The sequence below is a fragment of the Alosa pseudoharengus genome, unplaced genomic scaffold, assembly GCF_046254945.1.
Source record: "Alosa pseudoharengus isolate Yale_2024_CS ecotype anadromous, Long Island Sound unplaced genomic scaffold, YU_APseudo_1.1 YU_APseudo_1.1_scf_2, whole genome shotgun sequence".
Taxonomy (NCBI): domain Eukaryota; kingdom Metazoa; phylum Chordata; class Actinopteri; order Clupeiformes; family Clupeidae; genus Alosa; species Alosa pseudoharengus.
In genome coordinates, this window is record NW_027468663.1 from 25,009,705 (window position 1) to 25,025,867 (window position 16,163).

Below are 16,163 nucleotides of genomic sequence, written 5' to 3' on the forward strand. Positions count from 1 at the left end.
TAAACCGGATGGTTTATAAATAGAGCCAGGGGCACTGATGGATAGATTTGATTGGAGAATAAGGATAACCCCAAAATATGCTCTTGAAAAAACATTAAAGTGCAAAACGCACTCTCGCCAGAATATTTTACTGACAGTACTTAAATAAAGCCACATCAAGCAGATGGGCACATTTTGGCCCTAAGCTAACTTTATCAGATATTATCCCTCACCTAGAGACTTCCTGACCAGGCTGTCTTGCAAGTTCTTTTTAAAGCCAGTTTGCTGGTAGCTACCATCATGAGCACACAAGAGCTCTCTCATCTTTAAAGTACTAACATGTTTGAGTTAATGCATTAGTATTAACTACAACGACCAGGAGACTTGAAGTCAGCAGACTGGGACTAAAAAAGGCTTCTGAAAATGAGTCACAGAAAATACCTGCAAACACCACATGGCTTTCTGAATTGTGTGTGTGTGTGCAGTGTGTGGAGGGGTGGATGCAGAGTGAGCTTGTGTGTGAATGTTGCGTGCACACCACCTACCTATATTGGGGTGTTTCAAAAGACGGCAAATCCTGGCCTCTCTCTCCAGTTTCTGATGATCTATGAGAGACAGAGACAGGGAGGAGAGAAAGAGAGGCACAATCTGTTATCTTCTACCATCATTTCACCAGTAGAGGGCGCCACCTCTGGGAGGGATAATACACGCCAGCTGGCGCACGCTGACTACTGAAAAGGCTATAAATAAACCGCATGCCCCCGACCTCCAACCGAGTCCCCCCCCCCCTCCGCTCTGCGTACACACACACACACACACACAGACACACACACACACACATACACACACACACACCATCCTGTCTCCCATGCTTCATTTCTGACAACTCTTCTCTCATCTAATCTCCAAGATAAAGATGCTAAACTTAACTTCAAAATGTGACCTAATATTCCGAGATAAGAGTCACCGAGTGTTGACTGTGAGCAACGACACAACAACACTGTAGTCACACGCCTACCTAAAGGGCACCAAGCTGCCAGAGGGTGCTGGCTGAGACTATGACATGCTGATGCAGGTATATGCACCAAACCAGTTGCTGCGTTAAGTCGCTGCCGCAGCTCTAATGATGGACATTCCTCACACCATGCCATCCGTCATCCCTGGGAACCTGCATGATTTCAAACATCTCGCTCTCAAATGGTGGCCGTGAGAATCAGGACTCTGCAAAAGGCCATTGGATTCAGCAGAGCCACCAAACCTGGCGAGAGCAAAAGTGTGCCGTATGCATCTGAATCAGGGAGGAGGCGACCCATTTCAGCTCTGCCTAAGGACACGCACACATAGAGGAGAGAGGGCTTTTTTTTTTTCAAATAAAATAGGACGTCTATTTTTTTCGTCCCTGTCCTCAGCTGGGTAGCAAACTGTCCCTTATCACTCACACTTTAATTTTTCTATTCTTTTTTTAAATTATTTTAACATTTTGCCTTTTCTTCCTCTAAAGGTCAGACAGCAAGCGAAGACCTGTCCAGACAATAGCACAAAGCAGATCGCCACAACAGTTATTTATTTCTCATCTGTTTATTCTTATCCATGTAGCTCCCTTCAGGCCCTGGGCAAATGACTAAGAGTTCTAACTACCCATCTCTCTCTCCCTAGAAAAAACTGCTCTTGTACCCTGTGTCCTCCCTTCCAGCCCCCCCCCCCCCCCCACACACACAGACACACACACACACACACACACACACCTCTCTCTCTCTCTCTCTACATTCCCATATCTCTATTTTTCACTCTCTCACCCTTTCTTGTTTTTCCTTTCCTCCACAGGTAGCCCACCTACCAGCCAGCCGGACATCTGTTGTCTAGCAACTCCTCCACCAATCACGGGGCTAGCCCTCTCCTCTCTGCAGTGGAACCACCCTTGCATGCAAATGGCAGACCCCAGGAGCCTCGGCGTCAACTCAAAAAAATAATAAAATAAAACTTCTAAAGTTCAGTCCTCTGCTCTGAGGAAATATTTTACTACCCTGATATTTGACAATTAACATGGAACTACAGTAGTCTTACAAAGGCTTGCAAGACTTGTTTGCTATGGTAACATCAAATAATTTGTGACAATCATGAAAATGACAATTCTGACAATTCTCTGACCACGATCTGTGAATCCAGAGTGTTGAGGAAAGGACAAGCAATTTGCGGTGACAGGTCACATCCCCTATTCCAGATGTATGAGGTGCTGCAATCAGGCAGAAGGTATAGGGTGCTGTCCTTACAAACCAACCGGGCTCGCAAATCATTTATTCCTACCAGCATTACACTACTGAATAAGTTAGGGAAAATAACTTGATCCACTTTCTGTGTGATAATGCTGCACTTTGATATGATATTAAAATGTCACTGATGATGTTGCACCTTACTATTGATAGCACACTGGTGCTAATGATACTGGCACTTTATCATAAGGATGTCTTTCAGCTTTTCTATTCTTTAAAAGCAGGACCACAAAGTGTGCATCATAGGCTTCCCACCTTCATGAAAGTTTTCTGATGAGTTTGGATAGACAGTGAGGGCTAAAAGGACAGGGTATTATCTACAGTATATACTGTATATACAATCTGTATTGATATGATATGATCATAAATCAGCCAATCAATAATTGATTGCTTTAGAGAGACTGCTTTAAATGGCAGCTGTATGATACGTCTGTGAAGGCGAATTTTTTATTTTTAGTCAAGTATATCTTTATTCAGATAGGGCAGAGAAGAGTAGCAGGGAGTGAGTGGAAAAGAGAGATGGGCAGCTGTGGCCTACTGGTTAGCGCTTTGGACTTGTAACTGGAGGGTTGCCGGTTCGAACCCTGACCAGTAGGCACGGCTGAAGTGCCCTTGAGCAAGGCACCTAACTCCTCACTGCTCCCTGAGCGCCGCTGTTGTTGCAGGCAGCTCACTGTGCCGGGATTAGTGTGTGCTTTACCTCACTGTGTGTTCAGAGTGTGTTTCACTAATTCACGGATTGGGATAAATGCAGAGACCAAATTTCCCTCAAGGGATCAAAAGAGTATACTTATACTTACTTAGATGGGACCAGGAAATAACTACGGGTCGGATTCGAACCCAGGTCCCCATGGGCACTTGGATCCGAATGTGGCATGGATGCTACTGCTACTAGCGCTACAGCTCCTCCAATAAGTCATTTTAGATTCACATTTTTGGGAAATAACCAACCTTAATACATACCATATGAGAATACTTGGTTAATTTGCTATATATATATAATACGAGTATCTGTCTATATTGAGTGAGCTACCATACTCAAGATGAAGCAAGAAGCAAAAAAACATATGGGGCCCAATCTTACATCTGGCGCATCATGGTGCTATGTAGGTGTAACCCAACTGTTGTTGTTTGCAGCTACTGCAATGATCCTTATTCCGCCAGGCGCATGAGTTGACAGGCTATGTTTTTGATCAATGTTGTCAGTCAGTGCTATGAAAGTAAGTAATTACGTGTAAGACTTTGTTTTATCATTGCCTACCTCTTCAATTATTAGGCAAGTACAGATGTGTGTATATGCTCTGCTTGTCAGTTGTCACACACACACACACACAGACACACACACACACACACACACAAAGTACTTTAGCAAAACAAGCTTTATCCTGCTGTTGCATAGCCAGTCGCATGTGCGAGCAGGTTTCTTTTGCAAAACACACCCATGCTTAATTAAGAAATTCTGCCGTCAAACTACCAAAAGTGAACTAGACATGCCCTAAATACGCTTAAACCATAGGATTCAGACCATTTGTTTTAGACCGTCAAAATAAGTCCCATGTACTATATTTACAGTTTTTTTTCAATTGTTTACATGCAATTTTAAAAACCGGGCTCTTTTTTTCAAAATATAGTCACAATTATCCAAACACCACACTCAATTTGCATAATTCTTAGATAGTTTGAAAAATGACACATTTCAGTCAAAACATACACACTTCAGTCAAAACATATACACATATTTGTGAAAATGCTATTAGTTTTCATTTAACCAACACAGTCCTCAATGATCAGACACTATTGCAGTCAGTTCCACACTGCTAATTTTAGGAAATAGCATGTGCTAGATTTTTGGCCAGACATTGTCATGTAAGGGATAATTTAGATGACAAAAAAAATAGTGACAAACCCACAACATTCTTCATGATTAGTTTGAGATATAGGGAGAATGTACACAAATAGGCCTACTATAAACTTACCAAGCACTGCACAACACTGATGCTGCAGACTGAATATTTCAAGTATTTATTTCAATACAGTATTTCTTACCATAACCAGTTACAGTAATCAACCAACAATGAAATCAATGAAACAAATAAAATCTGTAGACAAATAAAAATGACTGCATGAAGTACATACACTTTGAAGAAAAACTCTGAAGAAAAACTAAGCAACAAGAATACTGTAACTATTCATCATCTCTCCGTCTGGCTGGATCAGGCCATACGATTTCATCCACATCACAGGCTATGTCTTCATTGGCAAGGCACCATTGGAAGAATCGCCTCATGTAAGTGTTGCACGGATTTCTTGAGTCAAATTTGGTCCTCGTCTTCTTTGTTCAGGTTCTATCAACTCTTCAAGTCCTTCTCTACCTCTTCCTCTACCTAGGCCTCCTCCTCTACCTCCTTCTCCTCTTCCTCTACCTCCTTCATCTCCTCTTTGAGCTCCCCCTCTCATTCTCACTCTTCTTTTTCTTAGCTCCTTCCTTTTTTGTTGAAGACAGGTGAACTCACCTGCTGCCTTTTATAGCACACCTGAGTGCTGCGTTTTCAAATTAGCACATGTGTGCTTCCACACCTGGTGGATGTGGTTATCCAATTCGTTCATTAGTGTGGTCGCGGGCAATCCGGCTTTGTAATGACAAGGAAGTAACCTCACAATCCTTATCTGTGTCTAAGGTGTGAAAATGTGTGTAGAGTTTTACAAATCACTGTGTGTAATGTTTTGCAAAAAGGGTGAAGCAGACATTTTGTGTAATGTTGTTCCAATCTGTGGAGGTGTTTTGCTCCTTGGAGTAGAATTTTGCAAATTGTGTGGCCTTTTTTTATTTTAGTGTGTAAACAATCGTAAAAAACTGTAATACAGTATCCAACATTAGTATTTTTCCAGTATAATATTTGGTAACACTTTATAATAAGTATGCTTTAATAAGTATGCCATAATAAATAACAAACTAGTCATTACCTTAACCCTTTGTTAATAGTTGTAAATTGTTACTAAAATATCTATTTGGTACAAGTTACGTTTTCTATTACACCCACCACCCCCAACACTCACACACAATCTCTACACAGTCTAAGATAAAACCCACCTCCCCAATCCCTCAATAATCCCTCCCCAATGTCCAATATGCACTTTACATCTTTACAAACACAATTTCATTGCATTTCTTACACCAGTAACTAGGGTGTAACTATTAACTTGTGCCAAATAGATATTTTAGTAACAATATTTTAGCAAAGGGTTAGGTAATGACTAGTTTGCTATTTAATATGGCACCTTATTATAAAGTGTTACCCAATGTTTTTATATGATTTTTCCCACATTTGCTACCATGCTACAGTAAGTCACCATACCTGCAACCGCATGACACTACGAATTTCCTATCATACCTGTTACGACCTGGTGGGTCTTTGTGTGGTGGCTCTGCCCCTATTTGTGCTACTGCTATCTCGTCTGTCTCCTACAGGCTGCTGAGTACAGAGGTGACGCCTCCGGATGTTAATTGTCGTGGCCATAAGAGGGCCGGCTCTGGCATGATGTCGCTCTCTCACTCATTTCCCTGGCCTGCTCTGACGGGAGAGCTCGTTGGGAGCTGCCTTGACTCGCTGCCCTTCTGGGGATCTCGCCTCCTTCTGCAACAATTTTATTGTTGCAAAGCATAATTTCGGGCAAGGCTCAAGAGGCCTATATTGCTTTAAATGAGACGCAACGAAAAGTTTATGCTACTGTAAAAGACTCTATTCGTAAAGCATATGAATTGGTTCCTGAAGCCTACAGGCAACGTTTCCAAAATTGGCGCAAGAACGAAAAACATACACACCTCGAAGTAGCACGTGAATTGACTGCACTCTTTACCCGCTGGAGAACATCAGAAAGCGTGGACACGTTTAATGGCTTGTGCGATCTGGTAGTTCTAGAACAATTCAAAAACATCATACCTGAGCGCATCGCCACTAATGTCAATGAGCATAATGTTAAAACGGCTGGGGAGGCTGCTGTACTTGCAGACAAGTACATTTTGACGCATAAACAGAGCAGTACTGTTCAGAGGGAGGAGTCTCGTCCTCGTCGCTTTAGTGGTCCTAAGCATGATTCTAATGACAAGAAAAAGCCTGTAGATCAGGATGTATGTAAGTATTGTTTAGCAAAGGGCCACTGGAAAAATGAGTGTCCTGTTTTGCGGTCAAAACAACGTAGTAAGTTCCAAGTGAAGCCAACTGGTTGCGCTGCCCAGACCGTTTCTTTTGTGTCTACTGAGAGTGTTTCTCCTGGTGGTGATGCCTCTGTGACAGTGTCTGTGAGTGAGAGCACAGACTCTGTCAAGAAGGTGTTACTTTCAGAGAGGCAGCCTGGTTCTGACTGTGTTGATGGGGGTTATGGCCCTTTTATTACAGCAGGGTTTGTGTCATTGATTGGTAGTGATCAGAAGGTGCCAGTGCACATTTTGCGCGATATGGGCACATCTGAATCTTTTGTTCTTGAGTCAGTATTGCCTTTTTCTGACAGTTCTGATACAGGGACTTGTGTTCTTATCCGAGGTATCGGGATGCACACAATTTCTGTTCCTTTGCATCGGGTAGCCTTGGAGTCAGAGCTTGTTAAAGGGGAGGTGGTGTTGGCAGTCCGGCCTTCGCTACCTGTAGAGGGCGTTCACATCATTTTGGGGAACAATTTAGCAGGGGGCTTTGTGTGGCCTAAGGTTACGCCGCCGCCTGTAGTTAACACAACGTCTGTTATGCCTATGGAATCTGATCAGTGTGCTATAGAATTTCCTGAAGTGTTCACCTCCGTGCGGTAACTCGTGCCATGAGTCAGGCCCAGGAGGGTGGACAAACATCAGAGGGGTTGGATGGGGGCCGTGCTTGTCTGAATTTGCCTGCCTTACCAACTACTCTGTCCCGTGAGGAGGTGGTGGCAGCGCAGAAAGCCGATGAAGAGTTGGCTGGGTTTTTAACTGCTGCTTTGTCGGAAGATGAAATGAGAAGTACAGCTAATGGGTATGGTCTTGTGAATGACTTGTTGGTACGCAAGTGGTCATCGTTTTAACGGGGATGTGGTAGACCCTGTGGTACAGATAGTGATGCCTAAACAGTTTCGCAGTGTTGTCTTGCAGACAGCGCATGGTGATGTGGCAGGTCACTTTGGTGTCTGTAAGACTCACCAGCGGCTGTTGCAACACTTTTATTGGCCAGGGATGAAAAGGGACGTGGCTCGGTTTATTAAGACTTGTCATGTCTGTCAGCTGGCTGGAAAGCCTAATCAAGTGATTAAGCCGGCACCCCTGTGTCCTATACCAGCAGTAGGTAAGCCCTTTGAACACCTTATTATTGATTGTGTGGGCCCACTACCACAAAAGTCAGGGTGCACATATTTGTTGACTGTTATGTGTCAGTCGACCAGTTATCCTGCGGCCTATCCCATACGAAGTATCACTACAAGATCTGTGGTAAAAGCACTTACTCAGTTTATCTCAATATTTGGCATCCCTAAAGTGATTCAGAGTGACAGGGGTACCAATTTCACTTCTAAAATTTTCTGTGACATATTAAAACAGTTACGGGTGAAGCAACAGTTAAGTAGCCCATATCATCCACAGAGCCAGGGGGCTCTAGAGCGTTTGCATCTCACATTAAAGTCTCTCCTTTGGGCTTACTGCCTGGAATTAGGAAAGGATTGGGAGGAGGGTGTCCCATGGCTGCTGCTTGCAGCACGGGAGGTGGTGCAAGACAGCATAGGGTTCAGCCCAAATGATTTAGTTTTTGCCCATCAAGTTCGTGGTCCCTTGTCTTTATTGAAGGATGGTTTGGAGGAGACCAAACCTCCTGTCAATGTTATTGATTATGTCCTTGGGTTTCGTCGTAGGTTGACACTGGCATGGAAGATGGCCAGTGACAATTTGACCAAAGCTCAAAATAAAATGAAGAGGACATATGATGGTTGCACTGTGGAGCGTGTCTTCAGTCCGGGTGATCAACTTTTGGCATTATTGCCGATGCCGGGTTCCCTGTTTTGTGCCAAATTCTCGGGTCCTTACTCGGTTGTTCGTAGGGTGTCTGAATGTGACTATTTGTTGGCTACTCCAGGTTGGAAGCGTTCTACACAAGTGTTCCATGTAAATCTGCTTAAGCCCTATTATTCATCCAGTTCTGTTTCAGGGGATGGTGTGTCGTTGGCTGCAGTGGCTGTGGTCGGAGGTGTGTCATCTAGTCCACTGATGGTGGCAGCTGAGGTTGATGATGGCCCTGATGACGCAGTTCTGCAGCCTAGGCTTAAGAATTCGCAGACTTTGGCCAATCTGGATAGTGTGGTGGGCCACACTCATCTGAGCCAAGTAAAGAGCTGAAAGCATTAATTCTGTCATTCCATCCTTTGTTTTCAGATACAACCACTTGCACCGATGTTATCGAGCACGACATAGATGTTGGTGATGCTCAGCCTATTCGCCAGCGCTTTTACCGTGTTGGGCCAGAGAAGCGCAAGATCATGGATGGTGAGGTCCAGTACTTGCTGGACAATGGTCTAGCTGAGCCGTCCTTTTCCAGTTGGGGGTCACCCTGTTTACTTGTGGGTAAACCGGATAACACCTTCCGTTTTTGTATGGACTACCGCAAGGTAAACAGGGTGACTAAGCCAGATTCGTTCCCACTGCCCCCGGTAGACGATTGTGTAGACCAGGTGGGCGCAGCCCACTATGTTAGCAAGTTTGACTTGTTAAAGGGATACTACCAGGTCCGTCTCACACCACATGCTCAAGAAGTGTCCGCTTTTGTCACTCCATTTGGTTTATATTCTTACAGAGTTATGAGTTTTGGGTTGCGTAATGCGCCCGCAACTTTTCAACGATTAATGAATAAGGTCATCTCCGGTCTTGATGGGTGTGCGGTATATTTAGATGATGCAGTGAGGTACAGTGATACTTGGGACATACATTTGGTCCGTATACGAGCTTTATTTGAGCGGTTGGTAGAAGCAAAATTAACAGTCAACTTGGCTAAGTGTGAATTTGCTCACGCCACAGTAGTCTACCTGGGCAAAGTAGTAGGTCAGGGTCAGGTTTGTCCAGTGTGGGCAAAGGTCCTGGCCATTGACCACTTTCCTCCACCTACTACAAAGAAAGAACTTCAGCGGTTTCTGGGAATGGTAGGTTACTACAGAAGTTTCTGTAATAACTTTTCGACAGTTGTTAGTCCACTCACGGACCTCCTTAAGGGAGGGGTCAAATTTGTTTGGTCTGCTGCATGCCAGCGTGCTTTTGAGAATGTAAAGCTACTGCTTAGTACAGCACCTGCTCTGGCTGCCCCTCGGCTTGATAAGCCATTTCAACTTCAGGTTGATGCCAGTCAGGTGGGTGCTGGGGCAGTTTTGTTGCAGGCCGACAAGGTGGGTATAGAACGTCCAGTTTGTTACTTCTCTAAGAAGTTTAACAAGCATCAAGTGAATTATTCCACCATCGAAAAAGAGGCCTTGGCCCTGGTGTGGGCCTTGAAGCACTTTGAGGTTTATGTGGAGAGTGGGATGCAACCAGTAGTTGTATATTCAGATCATAACCCACTCACCTTTTTACACACGTTACAAAACCCCAACCAGCGGCTCATGCGCTTGGCTTTATTCCTACAACCATACCACTTAGACATACGTCACATCAGGGGTGTGGACAATGTGGTTGCAGACGCATTGTCCCGCTCCTGTGAAAATGTTTAACTGTGCTGTCCTGTCTCATGTCCTCTGTTCCTCTTGTTCCTTCTTTCTGTTCCGTTCCTTAAATTGCTTTCCATGGGCCCGGATTGCTGGTGGAGCAGGAAATTGAGGTTTTGGGAGGGGGTTTTGGGGAATTTGAGATTGGGTCAGTACACTTGGTGGTGGTTGGTGCAACATCTAGATATAAGCCTAAGGTTGGCACTTTGGTGGATTTGGTGAAACAGACTTGTTATGCCATGTAATAAGTAATTAGTATTGTTTAGTTTATTATTTTTTTCTTTCTTTTGGGTTTGATTACTGTCTAGTACAGAGGCCCACTTAGGTTGGCCTCTGTTTTAAGGGGGAGGGGATGTTACGACCTGGTGGGTCTTTGTGTGGTGGCTCCGCCCCTATTTGTGCTACTGCTATCTCGTCTGTCTCCTACAGGCTGCTGAGTACAGAGGTGACGCCTCCGGATGTTAATTGTCGTGGCCATAAGAGGGCCGGCTCTGGCATGATGTCGCTCTCTCACTCATTTCCCTGGCCTGCTCTGACGGGAGAGCTCGTTGGGAGCTGCCTTGACTCGCTGCCCTTCTGGGGATCTCGCCTCCTTCTGCGTCTCCGTCACGTTATATTTAGTTTATTCATCTACCCCTAGACACACATTGCACAACACTTTACTTTTGTACCTAAACTGACATTCTCTACTTTTATGTTAATAAATATAATTTAAAATGTTACGCTAAAGTGTGGTCTCCCCTATGTTGAGTCTGCCTTGAGCCAAGCGGTCTTAACATACCCAATAGAACGCCCGAAACACTTCAAGAGATTCAAGCCTCAAATCTGTGTCTCAAGTAGTGCTCTATGGACAGCTTGGCCATCATCTGTGTATGCACTGGAACTAGCACTGCAGGTATGGTTTGGTCTATGTTGGAGCAAACCCTCGATAGTTGTCTCTTTCTTTCTCTGTTTCTCTCTCTGTCTCTTTTCTCTTTCATTCTGAGAAGAGTCTCCCTCACCAGTTACCGCACTGCAGCAGGATTGTGTGTGTGAGTGTGTCTGTGTGTGTGTGTGAGAGAGAGAGAGAGAGAGAAAGTGTGTGTGTGTGTGTGTGTGTGTGTCAGTATGTATGTGTGTGTTTTCTTCTTTTTCCTTGCGACTGCTCTTAGAGATTACTGATAGATTTGCTATCTTTCCTCTTCTCTCTCTCTCTTTCTCTGTCACACACACACACACACACACACACACACACACACATTTGCTCACACAAACACACACACACACACACACACACACACACAGTAAATCCCTGTAGTGAATGACGAATTGTGCCCAGCTGATTCCTTGTAGACCAGTATGCCATTCTGCCCTCTGGTCCCTCCCCAGAGCAGGACACATCCCTCTCCTCGCCAATGTGACCCATCCAGCTAGGTGTTACTAAACCCAGGGTGTCTCCCAACACTCTGCTGGTGTGACAATTCTGTGCTGCAAACATCCATTCCATTTAAACTGTCCAACTACTGTCACAGACACACATTTCCATGTACACTTGACATATACTTCATATTCACAATCAGTACTCTTAGCCAAAGATGCTTACTGTATTTGCCAGATTTGCTCAATTTAGCAGTGTTTTAGCCCGTAAACTGACTCTTACACACCACAGATAGATGTACCATGCCTTGTATTTGACACTGGCTGTAATATCAGAATTACAGATGATTATTTCAAATGCATAGGTAAACAGATACATAGAAAATGTTTGAATAAAGCATGTGCCCTGCAGAGTTATTCACATCCATGACGCCCAAGTCTCAGCAAATTAACTCTGTCTCTGAATCTAATCATTCCAAGTATGGGCACCCTTCACTGCTTCCAAATGGCTTCTGAATTAGAGCGAAGATGTTCAAGAGTCCACAACTAATACTATTACACAGCCTTGTTCAGTGAGAGAGACGGTATGCTCAACACTGGCCTCGATAGCTTGCACGTTTCCATGCCTATTCCACATATCTATGATATTGATTGATGTCTGGTTATCTGGACATACAAGGCCTACATATAGACGTAAAAGAATAGTATCACATTAGCTTATCTTACATAGACATTTAGGAAAAAAACATTACAATAGAAAAGCTAAAAATGCAAACAAACATCCTCTGTGGCACACAGAAAAACACATGTGACGTACATGTCCATGTAAACACCAGCTCAGACGCCACTCCCATAATAAACTGAGAAGCACAAATCTCTGACACATTCACAGTGACACAATCTCTCTCTCTCTCTCTCTCTCTCTCTCTCTCTCTCTCTCTCTCTCTCACACACACACACAAAGATGCATGCATACAGAATACATTCCAGTTGTGTCCCTGATTGCTGTCATGGCCCATTTTCACAGCTCAGAGAGGAGTTGTTGTTTTTTTACACTATAGAGGCTGTGGAGATGAGGTGAGGCTACAAGCCTCCGCAAGGGGGTTCACAACAACACATTTGCACACACACACGCACATGCACACGCACACACACACACACACACACACACACACACACATACACGCACATACACGCACACGCACACGCACACACACACACACGCGCACACACACACACACACACACACACACACACACACACACACACACACACACACACAAAACACACAAAGAACCTGCACAGGCCTGAGGATGCCAAGACCAACAACGCACCACCCGACAGACACAACGAGCCCTTCATGTCAGTATAAAACGGAAAGCAAACGTGTGAGGTGAGCATCTGAAGCCCACAGTGGACACTCACGTGCATCAAACAATCATTTCATGCAGTAAGTCTTGGAACCTGCCTTAATGCCCTTCTTTCCTACTGGCAGGTCAGAGCAGGAGGGTGAAGAAGGAGGAGGAGGAGGAGGAGAAGGAAGAGGAGGAGGAGGAAGAGGAGAAGAAGGAGAAAGAGGAGGAGGAGGGTAGGTGCAACTCAGAGACTCTGATACAAGAGAGGCTCTAATTAAGAGTGCCCTAGCTATCTCCTCAGAATTCCATGCCCTAGTTAGCCAAAGTGGTGATTTTTTTTTTTTTACAAGAACCAGGCAGTCTTTCCTGTGCTGCCCTGCTAGCCACTTCCTGATTCAAACAGGAGAGATAGCTATTGCATGAAGAACAGGAGAGATAGCTATTGCATGAAGAACAGGAGAGATAGCTATTGCATGAAAACAGGAGATAGCTATTGCATGAAGAACAGGAGAGATAGCTATTGCATGAAGAACACGGATGGGATGGTCATGGACACATGGTTCACTCTTGCATTTCATGTGAGGTCTGAATATATTATAACATTTATAGAACTTTCAACTATCCCAGGCTTCATCCCTGATCATTACTGAAGAAATGAAGAAATGCATTAGTGCATTAAACCCACTGTAACCGTGCAATTAGTTTAATTAAATATGGTAAAAATGAAACTATTTTATATTATTATGTGCAATTTTGTTTGAGTGTGTGTGTGTGTGTGTGTGTGTGTGTGTGTGTGTGTGTGTGTGTGTGTGTGTGTGTGTGTGTGTGTGTGTGTGTGTGTGTATGTTTATGGCTGCAAGTAATCACAGTATGTATATTTAGCCTCTGTACCCAGTATGTCATGTGATATGCTTCCCTCTCTCTCCCTCCATCCTGCTCCCCCTCTCTTTCTTTCTCTCTCTCTCTCTTTCTCTCTCTCGCTCTTTCTCTCTCTTCATCTGTCTGTCTGAACAAGTCAAGGGGTGAAAGGAATGATACATAAACAATGAGCACAAATTCACACATTTACTTTCCTCTTACAAACCAGCACATTCTGACACCAAACCATTACTCTAACCACCAACAGCAAGACCAACGTGCCATTTATTCTCTATGTGATGGAGGGTGACATAATCATTTTTCACACGTATCATTACCTGAGTACAGAGCCACACAGCAAACACAAAATTCACACAGAGTAAACACATATGCTCTCTTCTATCACAAATACAAAAAGAAAACATACGTATATGGAAGAAACGAGTAGTCGCTACCCATTATTATTTCCCATGATTGTTCTGTCTTCTGGGTTGTTGTCTTTACTCAATATCTGTATAATTATAATAATAGATAGCCAGATTGTGACCTGGACTCCGCACAGCCCCCACCCTCCTTTCTACAGGCTCCCAGTGTCCACCCTTACCCTGATCTGGGCCTGGAGGTCACAGACTCAACAAGGGACAGTATGCCAATGTGTGGGTGAGTGTGTGCGTGAGGCAGAGCGACAGAAAAAAAGAGAGAGTTAATGTGTGTGTGTGTGTGTGTGTGTGAGAGAGAGTGTGCGTGAGACAGAATGACAGAAAAAAGAGACAGTTAATGTGTATGTGTGTGTGTGTGTGTGTGTGTGTGTGTGTGTGTGTGTGTGTGTGGCTGAGAGAGAGAGAGAGAGAGAGAGAGAGAGAGAGAGAGAACAGGGTGTGGGGGTGGGAATCTATGCAGGGATGCTATACTAGGGCTTATCACAGAAAGAGGTTAAGACCATCCCTGACATGCCGGAGCGTCCAGTGTAGTAAACCTCTGCAGAAATGCCATAGTAAAGCAGGGGGAACAGAGGGAGGGACAGATGCACATGAAATGAAAAAGACTCGATAGCCCACCACGCTACATGATGCTGTATTTTTGGAAAAGCCATCCCAGCATGCCGCTCTGCTGTTACTGATCCCTTGGCCTGGGTGTCCATTTCAACACCCACAGCCAGAAAGGGGACAGAGAGAGAGAGAGAGAGAGAGAGATAAAGAGAATAGGAAAGACAGAAAGAGAAGGAGAGAGAGAGAGGAAGGGAGAGGGAGGTCAGTGGAAGAGAGGAGAATGAAAGGAGAAGGGTAGTGGGAGGAGAGAGAGGACAAAATAGAGCAGGAACAGCATATGGTAGCAAAAGAGCATGGGCAGGACGATCACACCAGCAGACGCCAGAGAGAGGATCAATTGTGAAGGCAGCAAACTGAAAAGTGAGAGAACTGGACATTCGATAGACTCCAACTCTGCAGCATCCTGTTCACCATTAAGACCAAAAATAGCCATCCTCTGCAAAGAAAACATCCCGCTTTGGCATTTGCACCAGAAAAGAACAAAACACTTTTATCTAATGAAGACAAAAAATCTTTAAAGACAAATAGCATCTCACCGAGACAAACATATTATGTACCACCACGACAATCTAGTCTAAACTCAACCCTGCTGTTCAACCTAAAAGGGTCAAGGATGCAAAAGATTCTCATGGTAAACAAGAACAGATGAGATAGAAGTCATTGGCTCTTAGGTGAACACAATCTACAGCTTTGAGGAGCTGATTGGTTTAGAGATGCAGCAGAGTTCGGCCACAGAGGACATGATTGGCTCTCAGGAGAGGACAGGCTCTGGGATTGGTTGTTCTGCTCCCTCCTGTGCGGGCCTTCAGGCAAACAGGCCAACGGCAACAATTACAGTGACGGATATGAAAGAACTGGGTCGCCTCTCCCCCGGCTCAACCCTACAAGGAATAAGACCAGCCAAAGCCCTGGAATCAATATCAACACACACACACACACACTCACACACAGACCCCCCCCCCCCCCCCCCACACACACACACACACACACACACACACAAACACACACACACACACATGGACGCACATGCATGCACACACATACAAAGTTGCAGTAATCTCAAAATGGATATTCATTGAGACTCATACTGCCAAAGAAGCAACAAACACATGCTTTAATTATACATTTATTTAACCAACCACAAGAGCACACACAGAAAGAAGGGGGGGGCAGATATGTCAGTGTTCTTTTCATGCCTTTTCTACCTGTGCACCTCTCTGTGCCTCTTCAGTACTTCCATCCCCCCTACTTGCATCCTGGCGTCTTAACACTATGCAACACCAACACAGGGATGAACTTAACCTACCTCTGGCAGAGAGCTTCTTCGTGTTGATGATCTTGGCAGCATACTCTTGACCCGACGAAATCTTCACACATCGTCTCACGACCGAAAATGCTCCCCTATTAAAAGAAAGGGCAGATGAAGCAGGGAATGGTCCACAAGGAGGGAGGGAATGAACAGCTAGCCACACTCGACAAGGTGAACAATGCATATTGTTGAACTAAACCCAGCATATGGTCCAGTCTGCCATGACAACATGAATACGTGGGTCTATCTATTCCGCAGGAAACATATGATTACCGACGAAAATACTGCA

At 44.5% G+C, this 16,163-nt stretch overlaps 1 protein-coding gene across 9 annotated transcripts in view; it reads right to left on the reverse strand.

Annotated features, from left to right (window-relative positions):
* The window catches only part of camk2d2 (calcium/calmodulin-dependent protein kinase (CaM kinase) II delta 2), a 36,208-nt gene that overhangs the window by 18,596 nt on the left and 1,449 nt on the right, over positions 1–16,163 (reverse strand). For all 9 annotated transcript variants that reach the window (XM_076294278.1, XM_076294274.1, XM_076294276.1 and 6 more), the window contains exons 2-3: positions 15,872–15,966; positions 525–584 (exon numbers count right to left, since the gene is read on the reverse strand). In XM_076294278.1, the coding sequence (XP_076150393.1) occupies positions 525–584; positions 15,872–15,966 (155 nt within the window). The remainder of the gene's footprint in view (positions 1–524; positions 585–15,871; positions 15,967–16,163) is intronic.